General features: G+C 38.0%; 1 protein-coding gene across 7 annotated transcripts in view; it reads left to right on the forward strand.

Moving 5' to 3' along the window:
- The window catches only part of PRRC1 (proline rich coiled-coil 1), a 40,617-nt gene extending 23,933 nt beyond the window's left edge, over window positions 1-16,684 (forward strand). For 4 of the 7 annotated variants that reach the window (XM_037901656.2, XM_043546928.1, XM_037901655.2 and 1 more), the window contains exons 6-9: window positions 3,594-3,757; window positions 4,607-4,710; window positions 5,818-5,920; window positions 11,410-16,684. In XM_037901656.2, coding sequence (XP_037757584.1) covers window positions 3,594-3,757; window positions 4,607-4,710; window positions 5,818-5,920; window positions 11,410-11,619 — 581 coding nt within the window. In that variant the 3' untranslated portion in view covers window positions 11,620-16,684. The remainder of the gene's footprint in view (window positions 1-3,593; window positions 3,758-4,606; window positions 4,711-5,817; window positions 5,921-11,409) is intronic. The other 3 variants (XR_006290957.1, XR_006290956.1, XR_006290955.1) reach the window with 3 other exon arrangements.
- The last annotated feature ends 275 nt before the right edge of the window (window positions 16,685-16,959 follow it).

Genomic DNA, 16,959 nt, shown 5'->3' on the forward strand with positions numbered 1-16,959 from the left:
CTTAAATACCATCCAGCATAGTTCTGATACCAGAAAGTGAAAATCGAAAGTCACTAAAAGGCCACAAAACACAACTTAAGGGTTTGTAGAAGCATGAAGAGGAAATGCTAATACTTGAATGTTTCTCCTCTCCTCCAAAAACACAGCATTTGCATTGCTGCTTGAGAATCACTGGCAGCAGAATTCAGAGAGAGACTTCATGGTACTCAGCACTTTGGAGGTGTCTGGAATATATAATATGTTCCTTATAATGGATTTGAGAGCTATTTCACCCCAATTCACCCTGAAAACGACAGGAACCTAGGTGGAGTGGATGCAAACCTATAGATTCTTTGTCTTTTTGGCTCAAATACGTAAAGATAATAAATATTCAATAGCATTGAGAGCCTCACATTTAAGTGACAAAGGCTTATCTGCTCATTAAGTAGGAGTTATTGTGTGTGTGGTATGAAATCACTTATAAGGCCAATCAGCCGTGGAGAGAATATTTGGGGGGCAGGGAGCCCCAAAGCTCTAGTAAATGTTGATTACACACAATTCAGGAAATCTAGAGTTAAAGGTTCCCAATCCTCTTTCACAGGATCTGATCATGTAGCTCTAGGCAGTTTTATGTGCTATTTAGCAAACAATACAATATTATCTAATGCAGTAATAAACTTGGAAACTTAAGATTCAGTTAACCAAATGAACTTGCTCACGTTGCCTATATCATGTACTAAGTTATATCAAATTCTTTAAAAAGCACAAATTATGTCAAAGGGGAAGGTTGCTCTTGGAACTTTAACTGTTATGTATGCTCCCATTTTTTGTATTTGAGGAACCCTGTATGTCGCAGGATCAGGACATAAATTCGTAACCTTCCTGTTGTCATGAAAATAGCAAAAGGCTAATCCCTGGTATCAGGGTGATTTTCCCCCATTTTTGCAGAACTTCGAATCCCTGCTCCAAATCTGGGGGTGCTAGAGTTGCTCAGTGGAAAGGTTGTAAGAATTTTTTTTAACATGGGCAAAAACAATATATTTTTCCCTTATGTCATTCTTGGAAAGAGCTGAACTGTTTTAACTGACATGTTCTAAAATTTAGCCTAAGGCAGGCACTTGGCATGGAATATTTCAGTTAGAAGTTTGGCCAAATTGTGATCTGTTCAAAATGGGGTCTTATAATGGAAGACTTTGAGCAAGCTTTACTATTGGTGGTGCTGCCAGCTCTGCTTATCATGTGAAGCATGTGTTACTAGTTTTGCAATCACGTAATGAAAGCCTCTGTTCTAATTTAGAGGAGGAGAGCTAAACTTGACATGCCAACCTTAACTCTGAATTTCCTGACTTGTGGTTAAAACCTCAAATTTAACATAGCTTTTTGCACATAATACCGTTATTTCTATATTGTAGCATTATATAGCATATAAGATGAGTGAACACATGCTCTCACACACTCATTACAGAAAAATAATGATCATAAACCCAGGGCCGAGTCCTGCTCTTAATAAAACTAATGGCAAAACTGCTGTTGAATTCAGTGAGTATAATGTTGGGAATGAATCGCTTTCCTTTCCAAATAGTTACATTTGTGAGTGTGTCCTTGAATCCTGATAGCTTTGGTTTGACAAGCTGCACTATCTAGCTCATGTAGTGCTTGCTACAATAAAGAGTATACCATATATAGAATAGTTTATTGGACTAGAACGCATTAGCACCAACCTCCTGGAAGATTTTTATGCTGTCAGGGCATTCCACTAGGGTTTACTCCTGCACAAGTCCTAGCTGAATCTTCAAACACCTATTAAACTATAGTGCCTGATTCTTTATTCATATCAAGATGTTCTCAGAAGTTTTCTGTCCTACTGTACCTTACAGTTTAATACAATTGTTAATGTTCAGTGATGTATACATAAAATTCCATTGAGCAATAGTTACTTCTTGAATTTTTTGCTTTAAACATAAAAGGTTTGGGTAGAATGTCCTGTTGTCACCATTCTGGCAAACCTTCAGTGACTTCTAATAAAGATCAGAGGGGTAGCCGTGTTAGTCTGAATCTGTAAAAGCAGCAGAGAGTCTGTGGCACCTTATAGACTAACAGATGTACTGGAGCATAAGCTTTCATGGGTGAATAAAGAAGAAGTGGGTATTCACCCACGAAAGCTTATGCTCCAATACGTCTGTTAGTCTGTAAGGTGCCATAGGACTCTTTGCTGCTTCTAATAAAGAGAAACTGTTCCCTGTAATTGAGGGTTGACAAATCAATATAGGCCAAGGTGAAAACTATTCTTTTTCCAATATTTTTAAGCCTCATGTTGATTGTGGTAAATGCTATTGTTGATGACATATTGGGGTAAGTACTGCAGACTTTATCAGCAGGTTTTCTAGGTACACTATTTGATATCTGTAGCATCTGTTTTTTTGGGGCGGGGAAGGGATTTCAAAAAGCATTACATTGTGTTGGCCTTTTTTTAAGAGGTTGCTTTAATTTTCTGTTTGTTCCTGCTCTCAGTGGATTCTCAGAAATGGCAGCTTAACAGACTAACAACTTTCCAGTCTTCTATGTTTGTACAAAGTACTCATATTTGATACTTTGCAAGGGAAAATTAACATCCAACCAAACTACTTGAAGTTCAGCATTGTTTGCTTGAAAATACCAACATGTTATATTGACGGGGTTTTTAAGCTGTTCTTAAGAAGTGAAGCATGTTGCAGCAAGGACTTTTGGAAGGTGCTGTGATGGATTAAAGCTTATCCAAGATTGGCTAGTGAAAATAAGAGGAATGTAATATCTAAAATATTCTTAGAAGCTGTTAAAAAACAATTGTGTGGTGGTGGGTGGAGGAGGTGAAAATGTCATTTTTAGGCTTCTTCCAAAAATATGAATTGTTTCCTATAAAGTTTTTTTTTTTTTTAAATTCTTTCCTTAAAATTTATTTTCTTGATTAAAGATACAACCCACATTTCATAGATGTTAGCTGTTGAAGGAAAACAAACTACAAAGATGCGGAACCATTAGAGCTGCAAACAAGCAGACCCAGTTAAACAATCTTATGTTGAAGCTCATGGTTCAAGAATATACTTGGAAAAAACTTACTTTCTTTTGGGCTCTTACAGTCTTATAAGTGTTAACAAGTATGAGGTGTCAGTTCATTTGCTTGTGGGCAAGTTTCCACATCACCAAAACGTATCAGAATTTATACCCATGCCAGGATTTAAAATAAATAAATAAAAAAAATGTGTTAGGCCTCTAAATCCATATTCTGGCTTCTATAAGTTGTCTGATCTTTAAAAAGGGCTGGGCACCCTATCAGCTCCCATTGACTTCCCTGAATGCAAAATTTACTTTAAAAAAGCTTAATCTTAACTCTTCACCTAAAAGATTTCCTAAGTAGAGGTTACTTCATAAGAGATGGCTGGTGGGAACAATTTCCTTCTAACCAACGCTCCCGTTTCCAGTACCCATTACAAGAAACTCAGCTTGACTTGTACTGATGGATAGTGTGTTGTACATGAGGATGATAGGGAAAGAGACTACTGATTTCTGTTGGGGCCTACTCTGAGATGTGAGTGTATTTTGAACTAGCTTCTATTAAAATATTTTTGTCTTTGTAGAATCGGGGGGAGAACTGGACATAGTGGTTACCTCCAATAAAGAAGTAAAAGTTGCTGCCATTCGAGATGCTTTCCAAGAAGTCTTTGGAATGGCCACAGTTACAGGAGAAGCTGGACTGTCTAACATTGCACCACAACCTGTGGGCTATGCAGCTGGATTAAAAGTAAGGGGTTAAGGGCAGTATAGAAAGTTTTGTGCAGAGAATATTACAAATATCAGTGACCATGAGTGGAGCAGTTTACCTAGAACAATCCCATCCTCTGAGAAAACCTTTGTCTCTCCAGAAAATTTAAATGGGGAAGCTTTCTTGTTCATTACTGTCTTTGTATATAGGCGTCATCTATGCCACGTCAGTCATTAGAATGTGCTCTCAGGCATGTGTGTCCTGTTGCAAAGACAGCTAAAGAGCATAAATATATTGTCAATTTTCTGCGTGGTCACTGACTGCAAATGTACGTAGCATGTTGTGTCAGATCATAAGAGTTTCACAGTGTATCAATTCTTGGTCCTCTGTCTACTTGACAGTACCATTTAAAATAAATTACACTAGTTTTAAAGGAGAGATTCTCCTATGATGTTACTAACTTGATAAAGTTTTAACACAATTAGGTGATTAAATAGCCAGAACATAATGCTAGAGAATGTATATAAGAGTAATAGAAACATTTACAATCTTTAACCATGGTGAAACTCAGCACCATTACAAGTAAAGGTGTCTTAAATTTCTTTCATTATAAAACTAGTTGTTTTTCACATGAAGTCAGTAATTTGATTTGTAATGAACTAAAGCATATTTGAAACTGCCAAAGTTTTATCACAGTTCGTGTAACTTTTGGCATTCTAAAGGAAGCATTTTTTACTTCAAAATGTTGTTTATTATGCAACACCAAAGGCTTTTTGAACAATATCTGTGGTGTATGTTAATGATAAAAGTTACATTCATCCATCAGTTTTATGCTGTGTTGTGACCTAAAGAGAATATTTTCTAACCACTCATTACGTTGTCATTTAGGGAGCTCAGGAAAGGATAGACAGCTTGCGTCGGACTGGAGTGATACATGAGAAACAGCCTGCTGTATCTGTAGAAAATTTCATCGCAGAATTGCTTCCTGACAAGTGAGAGGCTTAAATGTATTCTCTGGGAGAAAAATTATTCTGTATTGGTCCAGGTGCCCCATAAAGAGTTGTTAGCAGTATTCTACTTGGGAGATGAAAGGAGAGAATCTGTCATTGTATGGTATTGTCTTGGCAGGCTTTGCTTTGATGAAATTGTTCAGCTTCCTGCTCAAAAAATCTTGAGAGCTTAATAGCTAAATTCTGTCAGGTTTATGAGACTCAAAGTTGAAAAACATGCCACAGTTGCACTTAAATCTACAGAAGTGAGAAACTTATAGTAAAGTAAAAGCTGGAATTGGTTACTAGTTCTGTTCTGAAATGACAACTGATTTGGAGAGTATACTAGGTAGGTACTAAGCATCAGAGGGGTAGCCATGTTTGTCTGGATCTGTAAAAGCAGCAAAGAGCCCTGTGGCACCTTATAAACTAACAGACATATTGGAGCATAAGCTTTTGTGGGTGAATACCCACTTCGGCATGCATCCGATGAAGTGGGTATTCACCCATGAAAGCTTATGCTCCAATACATCTGTTAGTCTGTAAGGTGTCACTTTGCCGCTTAGGTAGGTACTGACACTCTAGTAATGTTATGCTTAGGTAGTACCTTTATCTAATAACGTATGATATTCTCAAGTCTGGTCAGCTTTCCTTTACCATTCACACACAATGTACTTCCCAGCACTGCTCTCAGCAGTTGTGACAGTCTCTTGTTTTGGAATTCACATTAACTTGTTTTCTAAACAAACTGTTTTCCTAAGAAAAGATGGAACTGACAAATACTTTTTGAGGTAATTAGTTTCATAATACAATTTGAGAAGTATTAGGGCCCATTTCTTGTTTGTCTTATATGATTTCTTTGGCAAGGATGTGAAGTGATTTTTTTTTTTTTTTTTTGGTACTGTGCTGAGCTTTGATTTGTTTTTGTTTTTTTTTAACCTACTCTGCTCCATTCAATTACACTTTTCAAAACTACCTTTAATAGCTTAGGTAGAAGATGGAGCTTGGATTTTAACCCTGCCAGAGTTGCATCGTTGCCAGAATGTCATTCTTCAATTGGTTGATGTTCTTTACTGTTTAAAGCTTTGGGTAACTTGTGTGCCATTGCAGGTGGTTTGACATTGGATGTCTGATTGTTGAAGATCCAGTCCATGGGATTCATCTAGAAACTTTTACCCAAGCGACACCAGTGCCTCTGGAATACATTCAACAGGTGAGGTGTTTTGTATCTTTTATCGGGGGTAGACTTATGGCCTGAGCATTAGGAGTTAGAACTCGTGAGTTCTAATCTCATCACCAACACCGACTCTCTGGGAAGTTACCTCTCCATTTATAAAATGAGGCTAAGGTCTACCTGAAAGCTGTTGTGAAAGTTAGTCAATACGTGTAACAGCTTTTTGCAGAAAAACACTGTACAAGTCTCATTACTTTTTTAAATTAAACAATCCAAAACAACCTGTAGACACACATTTCAGTTTGCAAACATGATTTTTTTTATAGGTAGTCATTTAAATCCAAGATGACAGTTGGCAAAAGCCATGTCATAAAGGTCTAGATTGTGCCCAAGAAAGAAATTTAAATTTTAAAATGCTTTCAATAAAGAATAATGAAATGTTTGAAAATAATGAATTATTAAAAGATGCTGTGCAAGTTACTGCTGAGTCAATATATTTTTCCATCATTGAGACGGATGGCAGTTTCTGAACCCTAATGCTTGCATTTGTATTGTGACTTAATGACACAACAAACTATTGCCCAATCCCACAATACATTAGAGGGCCAAAATGCTGAGCCAGCATGGAGTCCTATTGCCTTCAGTGAACATATATGCAAGTGCAAGGGTCTCCCCTTGCATGGTGTTTTGCTGGGTTAAGACCTTCTGTTTAGCATATTTAATTTTGGTTTTAGGTTATTTTGCATATAACTTAAAATAATAAAACTGATCCTTGTCTTGTCACTTTAAGTGAAGTGTAGCCTTGGTCTAGGGGACTTGGGATTCACCACTCCTGGATTCAGTTCCCAGCATTGCCACTGACTCGGTATCACCTTTTCTAAAGACCTTAACCACCCTATTCCTTGGTTTGCCCTTCTTTACTTACCATCTCCACAGAAGTATTGAGAGTTTCAATTAATAGTAAAACTGTTCGAGAGGTTTGGCTGAGGTGAGCTGTGTGAGTGCAAATTTTGTTTGTATACATAAATGTTAGCATTTTAACGATGTGACTTAGACTCTATTTAGATCTTCATTTATAAAATATGTAGCTATCACATCAGACTTGAGGCAAACTTTAATGACTTTTTAAAAAATTTAGTTCACAAATGTTATTTAAACTGCCAACAGTGAGCAGCAAACAGACAATCCCAAGATTCAATAGCAACAACCACTATGGAGGAAATACCTCACCCACTTTGTCTCTCCAGTATCCCGGGGTCTACCTTGCTACAACTACAATTCATACAATGTTCCTTTATCTCATCCACTTTAAAGGACACAAATCAAATATAACCTAACATCATCTAGCTTTTGCAAAACATAACGAATAAGAATTTTTTCCTATTGTTTCCCAACATTTTTTTGTAGGCACTTTCCCATGAAAAATTGCTAAACAAAACTGTTTTTGTTCTGAATATAAACTTCAGTTTCAGGTTTTGAAAACCTAAAACACCCATATGTGGGTGTTTATCTGTTTTGCTACTGAATCCAATGGAAGACTGCCATGATCTTTTTTTCATTTTAATTTTTCAGAACTTTGTCCAACTTTGGGGAATGTGCAGATTGCCAAAAGGAAAAATGTAACTTTGTCAGTCTCATGAGCCTTTTTGCAACTGCATCACGTTGTTGACTCGTATTCAATTTGTGATCCACTGTAACCCTGAGATCATTTTTCAGCAGTACTATCACCTAATCAGTTATTCTCCATTTTGTAGTTGTGCATTTGATTTTTTCCTTCCTAAGTGTAGTACTTGGCATTTGTCTTTACTGAATTGCATAGTGTTAATTTCAGTCCAATTCTTTAATTGTCGAGGTTGTTTTGAATTCTAATCCTGTCCTTCAAAGTCCTTGAAAACCGTTCCAGATAGGCGTCATCCACAAATGTTATAAGCTGTAGTGTTTTGGGGTGCAACCCGGACTAGTGACAAGTTGTTACCATCCACCCTTTAATTCTGGATGCCTTGAGTGCTCTGGTACTGTGGCTCACAGCCCAGACACCAGCAGACAAATATGCAGTTCCCGAAGTGTCTATGTCCTATGCAACCCTGGTTCAGTACTCTGACACCAGCAGCCTGCCTACAACACAACAGCACCCCATTGATTTCCACAGGCCTCAGTTACTATGTACAGGGTGACCCGAACACACTCCCAGTTCCATATTTCCTCCAAACCATTGGCCGTGAAGTGTCCAGCCCTCTTCTGGAACACTCAGAGAATTGATAAGATTTTTTGCTCGTTTAAAAAGACAAAAGCACAGCTTATTATTTTAACTGGAGTTAACAATCTTTTCAATTCAAACACGGCACTGAGTTGGATTATAGTGAAAAAAGATACTTTTATTAACAAAAGGACTTAGGTTAAAAGGTACCAAGTAGAAGTGATTGAAGGTGGAACAGGTTGCATACAAAAGTAAAAATACAATTTGTGGTGGCTAAGACTTAACTCAACAAGCCACAACCTTTGTTCAAGGTAGATTTCTTACCAATCTTTTTCTTTCCATCCATGGCTGACTTTCTGTCAAAGATCTTTGCCTAAGCAGGTTTGTTTTTTTTTACTTACGTTCAAGTCCCAGAGACTTCATCCCCCTTGGTTGAATTATCTATCTTTCTCAGCCTGCAGGAGCTCTGGCCCCTTGTGTCTGTCCAGTGATGGACGCCAAGATGGCTTCTTCTCTCTTCTTATATCTTCACAGACTCACTGTTTTGTCCCCAGACTCAGGATGGACCTCTGGCTATTCTTCCCTTTCTGTGGGCTTTCTATCCCCTTGCTGATTCATATGTAAAAGGACTTCTTTTGTTTTGATTCAACAGTGCTACCTTCCCTCCTGTCTGGGGGAAAAACTTATTTCTCTCTGTGTTTTGGTCACAGACTTTAAAGCATAATATCATTGAGTGTCCAAATTTCTTCATATAGTGTTAATACATACATTTCATAATGATATTAATCAACAGTGTGTTCCTAACTTTCATAAAAGACCTTACTCAATAAATATTTGTAAAAAAATAATTATATACAATCAGTTGATTCCATTACTTCTTGGTTGAAGTTCAGATCCCCTCCAGAGACTATCTCTCCCACTCGCTGGGTTGATGTCTTTGTTTACCTTTCTATATAACTGTGCCTTCGTTGTCTGCCAGACCAGCAAACACACATTTCTTTGTTTAGGGCAGACTGGCCTTATGCATTGCTTTCCAGTGATCTGTTACATACCCAAAAGATGGCACGTATCATGATGGTGTGTCAGGTGTAGTGAGCATGTCAGGCCTGATAAGAGTTGCTGACTCAGAGTAGCGAACCACCAATGGGCCTCTGTGTCACACCATACACTCCACTCCATTGCCTAAGTCATTAATGAAAATGTTGAATAGCACCAGGCCCAGGAGTGATCTCTGTGGGAGCCAACTAGATAAGCCCTCCCAGTTTGACAGCAAACTATAGATAACTACTCTTTGAGTACAATCTTTCAACCAGTTGTGCACCCACCTTATAGTAATTTCATCTAGACCACATTTCCCTAGTTTGCTTATGAGAATGTCAAACTGTATAAAAATTTTACTAAAACAAAAATATATCCCATCTACTGCTTCCATCCTAGTCAGTAGCCAGAAACCCTGTAAAAGAAGGAAATTAGATTTGTTTGGTATGATTTGTTCTTGACAAATCCAAGCTGGCTGTTCCTTATAACTCTGTTATCCATTAGGTGCTTACAAATTTATTGTTTAATCATTTGTACCAGTAATTTGCCAGGTATCGAAATTAGGCTGACTGTTATGTAATTTCATGGGTTCTCTTTGTTCTTGTTTTTAAAGGTAAGTACTACCTTTACCCTTCTCCAGTTATCTTGGACCTTACCCATCCTCCCTGAGTTCTCAAAGATAACTGCTAATGGTTTTAAGATTGTTGAAACTAGTTCCTTAATTACCCTAGGATGAATTTCCTTAGGCCCTACTGACTTGAACACATCTAATTTATCTAAATATTTTTTAACCTATTTTTTCCCTGTTTTGGCTTGCATTCCTTCTCCCTTGTTGTTCATACTAATAGCGTTAGCATCTGGTCACCCATCAACCATTTTGCTGAAGACTGAAGCAAAATAGACATGAAATACCTCAGGCTTCTTGATCATCCATTATTAGCTCTCTTCTCCCCTCCTACCCTGCCCCCACCCCCAGGACTTTACCCTCAGCCAAGTGAATGGACAAGAATACAACCTGCGCCCTTGACTCCTTCACCCTCACTCCCAGAGCCCTGTACTCAATTGCTGAGCTGCTCGGGGTCATATCTGGAGTGTCATTCATGACCATATGGATGAGCAGCATGAAGTAGTGGTTGGAGGGACAGAGGAGCCTCAGCAACTTTTCTGTAACATCTCAAGTGTGGGCTCCAGGCTAGCAGAACACCTCCCGAAATATCATGTCAGGTTGGCAGATGGATTCCTCCATTCCCCTCAGAAGGGAGTCCCCGACCACCACCATTCTGCACTGCCTTTTTGAGGTGGGGGGAGGGAGAGCAGGTGGGGTGGTCGTAAGCATCCTAGCTTTGGGCGCAGGTGGCTCCTCCTTCTCAGCCATTGGGATCTGCTTCTCACATATTACCATCTGTCACAATTATCTATCCCCTTATTAAACAATTCTTTTGCTGCTAATTTAATTCTCTGGAGAGGAAACTTTGGTCTTGCATCAAAACAGACTACCTGTTGTATACTTTTGTCAATGACAACATTCATGACAATGGTAGGGCAGAATTTGGCTATATTCTAGCAAATGTACGGGCATTTATTGTCATCTAATGGTGTATTGCTTCTACAGGACGGTAGGATCTAGTGAGGTTGTGCACACAATATGAGTATTTCAACTTAAGTAGATTGAGTCAGTGAGAATGTTGCCACAGCAAGGAGCGAAGAATGTGGCCCATTGTAATTTTAATGAAATTAGTATGGTATGGTGATCTAAGGAGTTGACACCCACTTCTGGCATGGACTCCTTCTAATTTTGGGCAAATCGCTTGGAGTCTGTGTCTGACTTTCCACATTGAGATGGGATACTTACTTGTTTCACAGGGTTGTTGTAAGGATTATAATATTTTTAAAGCCCATTGAAAGATGAAAATCACTAAATATATAAGTAACTTTATTGATCACATCTGTTAGGCAGCTTTTTTTATATAACTTTCTGGTAATGACAAGGTAACTTTATTTTAATAGTCATGCTGTATACCAGCTCTGGGAATGTCTAATGGTTGTCTAAGAATGTAATATGTAGAACTCTGAAAACCTGTTGGGTGAGTAGAGATGTAACCAGTTATTGTGGGACAAACTTTTAGGGTCAGATTCTAATATCCTTTCTCCTTTGTATATTATTATTCAGGAAGTCCTATTAAAATTATTGAGACTACTGACCACTTAAAGGACTAATCCAGGGGAATATGGGTATTAGAACCTGGCACTTTATCTCATTCATTTAATAACATCTCCTCAAATTATTACACAGGCTCAGAGTCTCACTCCCCAGGACTACAATCTAAGATGGTCAGGTCTTTTGGTGACAGTTGGTGAAGTGCTGGAGAAGAATTTACTGAATATCAACAGGACTGATTGGCATATCGCATTCACTGGTATGTCCCGTCGACAAATGATCTACAGTGCAGCCAAGGCTATAGCAGGAATGTACAAACAACATTTACCACCCAGGACCATTTGAAAGAAGCTTGACTCATCACACCGAGTGCTTTTCTGTTCAGCTTGATATGAAGGAAAAGATTGCAGCTTCTGCCAATATTCAAGTCCTCAGTGAATACAGCGCAATTTTGTAATCTACCTGTAAACTGTAATTTTTTTCTTTTTAAAAAAAATGAAGGTACTGTTCCAATAATGGAAATGAACAACTCCAATTTTTAATAATCCAGTATAATTAATGAGAAGAGAATTAGATGCAAACATACATTTATAGCAGGGCCAAATAGCATTAAAATTTGTAAGGTGGAATGCATTTTCATTTCAAAGACACTTAATAGGTATTTGCTGAGACACTTAACTTAATATTTTATTTACTCAAATATAACTTTTTTTTTTAAAGGGGGCGAGGGTACAAATATTATCTTTTGCATTTCAGTCGAGACACTACCCTGTATTTTCTAGATGCCTACGTTTTGGAAGTATTTAGCACTTCACAGGGTTGGCCCCTATGTGTGCATGATCTCAGAACTGTTGCTGAGTAGCTCTAAAACATCTTAAAAGTGAATAACCGAGGAAGGGCGTAGGCCCATGCTCAAATATATCCAAGGTGTAGGCCAAAATAACTTTGAATTTTCATCTTCCATACCCCTTTTTTTTTTTTTAAATACTTTTTCTGAAGTATGGTCCAAGCCAACTCCCCTGGAATCCAATGAATTAGGCACTTCATACACATAAAAATGTGTCAACAACTCAGTATAACACAATTCACTTACTCCAGCATTTATCTACATACAGTCATCCGGGCTACAGAAAGAAAATTACATAAGAGCTTGCATTATCAGGTTTCATCTACCACAAGTTAATATAGCAAACTGTGATATTCATACTGTTTGCTCTGCCATTCTGTATTTTCCAAAGCAGGAATAGAATCCTGCATGGTGTGATAAGTGTCATTGATTCACTACTTCTCCTATACATCTTTGATATCTGTCCTTCATAGCTGAAGATATCCCAATGCTCAAAGATAATCCTAAATCTCTATTCAAAAATACAGAAGTTATTGTAAAAGAATATTTTGATAATAGGTTTGTTTTAAAAACAAACAATGAATTCTTTGTTTGCCTTAAACACTAGATTTTCAGCTTGAACTGCTCTGCCTTTATCTTTTGTAGATGCTTTCAAAGAACATTTTTGTATGCCATATACTGTCTAGCCAACTTATTATATTTGTACCCAGAAGACCTGTCCTTTTTCCAAGTAATATATTTTGCCATAATTGGCTGTGTAAATTAATATTAAATAAACATTTTTCCTACAGAATTAAACCTTTTTCATTTAAGATTTTTTTTAAATAGTTTGCCTGAATGAGTGTAACTTTTATTGTATCTTACACAGGCCATTTGTATAACTAGTATGTAGAATTGATACAGCATAGCTTGTTATCTGAAAATAGAAACCTACTACTTCAATATTTTTGGACCAAGAGCTCAAAATAAGAGAGAGAAGTGGGCCCAAACAAGCTCTTTATTTTCTTCGCTGCTCTGAGTCTCTAAACCATTCGATCTCATGCCCTCTTTTCTTTCTCAAATTTAGAATATTTGACCTCTTCCCTAAGAAAATAGCTTAAAAGTGGGGCTTGGATAATATAGTGATGAAGACCACCAAGCACAACTTTTCATATGGAGTCAGAGTTCTCTTCCCTCCTCATGAATCTTTTGAAAATAACTGAATAATAAAAGTAAGTCAAGAATCTGAGATAGTGTCAGGAGAAGAAAATCAAGCAAATGAAAATCACTTCAGAAACAGTATTTCATGTCTTATACAATCTCTTACAGAATGAGTGTGTCTCCAGTCAATTTTATTCGTACCACTACTGTGTAGCAGGCAGCACGCTACCTGGAAAATATTTTCAGCAAAGATGGTAAGCTGCTGCTATGTCTAATCCTGTCTGTAAGAGCAGCCTGGCATTTTCCATCATAATCCAAAAAGATGGTACAGAAACCTCTTGTCTGTCAGTCTTCAGTAAGGGCATCTTTGCCCTTTCAACTCATGGATTTTTTTTTTTTCTTCAATACACATTGTGAAAAATGTTAGTTGCTCTTTTTCCCCAAGGTGTAGGTAAAAGATTTCTAATACTCAATGGGTTTACATGTCCAGGCATGAATCAGACACCCTATTAAAATTGAAATAGGCTATCTTGTTTTTCTCCTGGACCTTTTTTGTCCTCTCTCCTGACAGTTGTCACCATGATGAAGTGAACCACTGCTTATTATTCAGCACCTTGCTCACAATGACAGCTGCTCAAGAATGGGTGGCCGTGACGTGTACTTCCTGTGATACTACTTGGTAGGACTGAAGTTGCCCAACTGCCTGACTCAGGTTAGTTGTGTAGTGTACAGCACTGTTATAACTCTTTACCTCAGAGAGTTCATCACCATACAAAACAGTCAAGAGTCTGCTATGCCGATGCGGTCTCTGAATCCCCAGTGTCAGTTGCTCCAAAATTCTGGGTAAATGGTAATTTTTTAAAAGGATGCCACTCATTCAGACTCGGAATTCTCTACTACTTGAGTTCTGGACAAAAATTCAAACCACTAACAGTTTCTTCTCGAATGAGGTATTAAACTCTGAACAGTTGGAGTGTATGAGGCAGGAGCATATCTACTCTATGGAGTACAAGTAGTTTCACAGTGAGATCAAACACATTCTTGACTGCCTTTAGAAAAAGGAAGCACTGAAACTGCTTGTCTGTAAGGCAAGCAGGTAGGGCTTGAATTTCACTTCACATCCTAATAACACAGAGTTGGTTTTACCTTGTAGTTTCCTAATATAAATTGTTCCCAATTACTCCTAACACTTCTCAGTATAAGTGAGACAGTTTCTCGTAGGCGGCATGGAGGAAGTGGGCCAGTGGCAGACTTACATGCAGCAGACTTCCAGGTGAAGTTGGGAAAGGTGTTCTGTGTAAGGCTTATTTTTTAAAATTTTATTTTGATTTAAATGAGAGCTGAGCACTGTACAAATACATTGAAATGTTTGATTTTATTAATGTTCAATCGGTTCACTTCTATCAAGCAGCAGCTCTTCATACAAATAGTAATGCCCCCATACATGAGTCACTACCTCAGTCTCTCCTAACTCCTTCGTAAAGGCCAGGCCAAACACAAGCTCCCTGCACTGTGCTCTGAAACCTGACAAATTAGGCTATATTGGACCAGTGTGGGAGCCCATTGCAGAGTCTGAGCCCTTGCTAGCTGCCCCAATTCCTCTGTTACATCAAGGGAGACCATCAGCTCTTCTTCCACTGATGGTAACTGGGATTGTATCATGGGGGAAGTGAGGTGGTCTCTCAGGTGTACAATATGATGGCCCACAATTATAAATTAACACAGTTCTTTAAGAATAAATGTGGTTGCTTATAAGGTAAAAGCATTACAGAGAAAACATTAAAAACAAGAAAAGAACCTACACAGATGCTAAAAAGCTTACCCGAGGTCACCCCAATTCAACCTTTGGGTTCTAGTAGGTGTCAGTCCTTAAAAAGCTACGACTGGGTTTTCCTTGTGATTACAAGTTCATAACTGTCTTAGGTTCAGAACTGGCTCAACCATGAATAGTTCAGTCTTAACTTTATACAGCTTGGGCCTTTGATCCTGGCCTTATGTAACAGGTGATCCACAGACTGATTCCCTCTGCAGGGATAGTTTCAAAAGGCTGCATTCACTTCCCTTCAGATATTCCCCTGGAGAAAACACGTTTTGTTCCAAAAGTCCATTCATGTTTGTCACGTTGTTCAACAGAGTTCTTTGAACCTCTCCCCCAGTGTCTCAACTGTCCTAATGTCCTCCCTTGAGAGGTTATATACAATACTGGTTCACAGGAATACATAAACCATTCATTTAATACCATGGACCCCAAAGATACTTAAACTTAATTCAATAACGTCTTCTAACGACACTTTAGGAAACTGCCATCTGTCACTTCTAGTATGTTGCCATTATCGTGCTGGTACAATTAATTGATAATGAAAACTTTAAAACAAAGACAAAAGCAAAATGTGTGGTGCTTGTGAATAACTTGTGAAAACGTGACCATCACTTTGAAACTCCCAGCTCTCTCATACTAGTTACGCTGTCTCAAAATGGAACAGTTCCTGTTATCGCTAAGATTCTTTGTAGGGATTTTCTCTGTACTACAGTTGGATTCCCCTGCTTTGACCCTAATTTTCTTCAAACTTCTTTAGCAAGCAGCACAACGTGAGATTAAAGTCATTACCTCCGTTCTGATGACATCTGATTTGCTCTGTTTTTAACTTTCCTTTTTTAGTGTCCAGTACTTCCGTCATTCTGTTTTGTCTATATTTTGTTTCTCCCCATCTTCTCCCAAAGAGTCACTTCTTTTATTTTGTTCTTTAAACTTTTCTTCATATAACTGATCATACCGCTCTCCATTCCAAGGAAGTCTGCTGCTGTCACTATATCTTCCTCAGGCCTTTCATGCTCTCGCAGGCTGCCGTTCAGAACCTTCTGATTCCATCACTTCCTCCTACCGTTGACATGCACCCAGTCCTTCCACTTACTCTTTGAAGCAGGAGCTCTGTGTATCAACTGAGAATGCAAGTTGCCCCTCCCCTCTCTGTTTTTGCATTCAGCATTTAACATCAATGTATGTTGATGTAGCATTCAAAGCAAGATGTTAAATGTTTCCCATCTTGCCTGGTGTATTTTTTCCCCTCTGTCTGATTCTTTTTATTATGTATTTGAAAAGGTATTCAAGGGCAGAAAGGAACCACTGACACGCCTACTGAATTCTACCTACTCCTATGTAATGCTCCCAAACATTTGGAGCCATAATTCAAAGGAGTATTTATGGTGTAATTTTACCATAGAAGGGACTGCAGTCTGGCTATTTTCCATTTGTGAAGTTTTCAGTGAATTAAGGACATAGACGAAAGGATGCACCCTCTGCTTCTAACGAACATCTTTTTTAAAGGCAATTTTTAATAATTTAATCTCATCAGATTGTCTCGCTTACATGTATTAAAACTCATTTGTATTGTTTAAGTGTAATAAATCCATGGCTACCCAGAACTTTATGGTTGTCACTAATGCTACCGACTTTTTGGTTGTTTAGCACTTTGCAGTGCCAGAGAAGCTAGAATTCATGTTCTAAAAAGCACAGGCCCATACCACATAAACGATCGGGAAATTTTCAGCTGTTTTGAGACACTGCAATAATATAAATAATAATAATAAAGGATCTATGGCCCTCATTAAGCATTTCTAATTATATCCAGAAGGTGGCAATATACATACGTACTAACCAGCTCATTACAGTTTTAACTGAATAGAATGAGACGCTCGTT

The sequence above is a fragment of the Chelonia mydas genome, chromosome 5 (genome assembly GCF_015237465.2).
Source record: "Chelonia mydas isolate rCheMyd1 chromosome 5, rCheMyd1.pri.v2, whole genome shotgun sequence".
NCBI classification, from domain to species: domain Eukaryota; kingdom Metazoa; phylum Chordata; order Testudines; family Cheloniidae; genus Chelonia; species Chelonia mydas.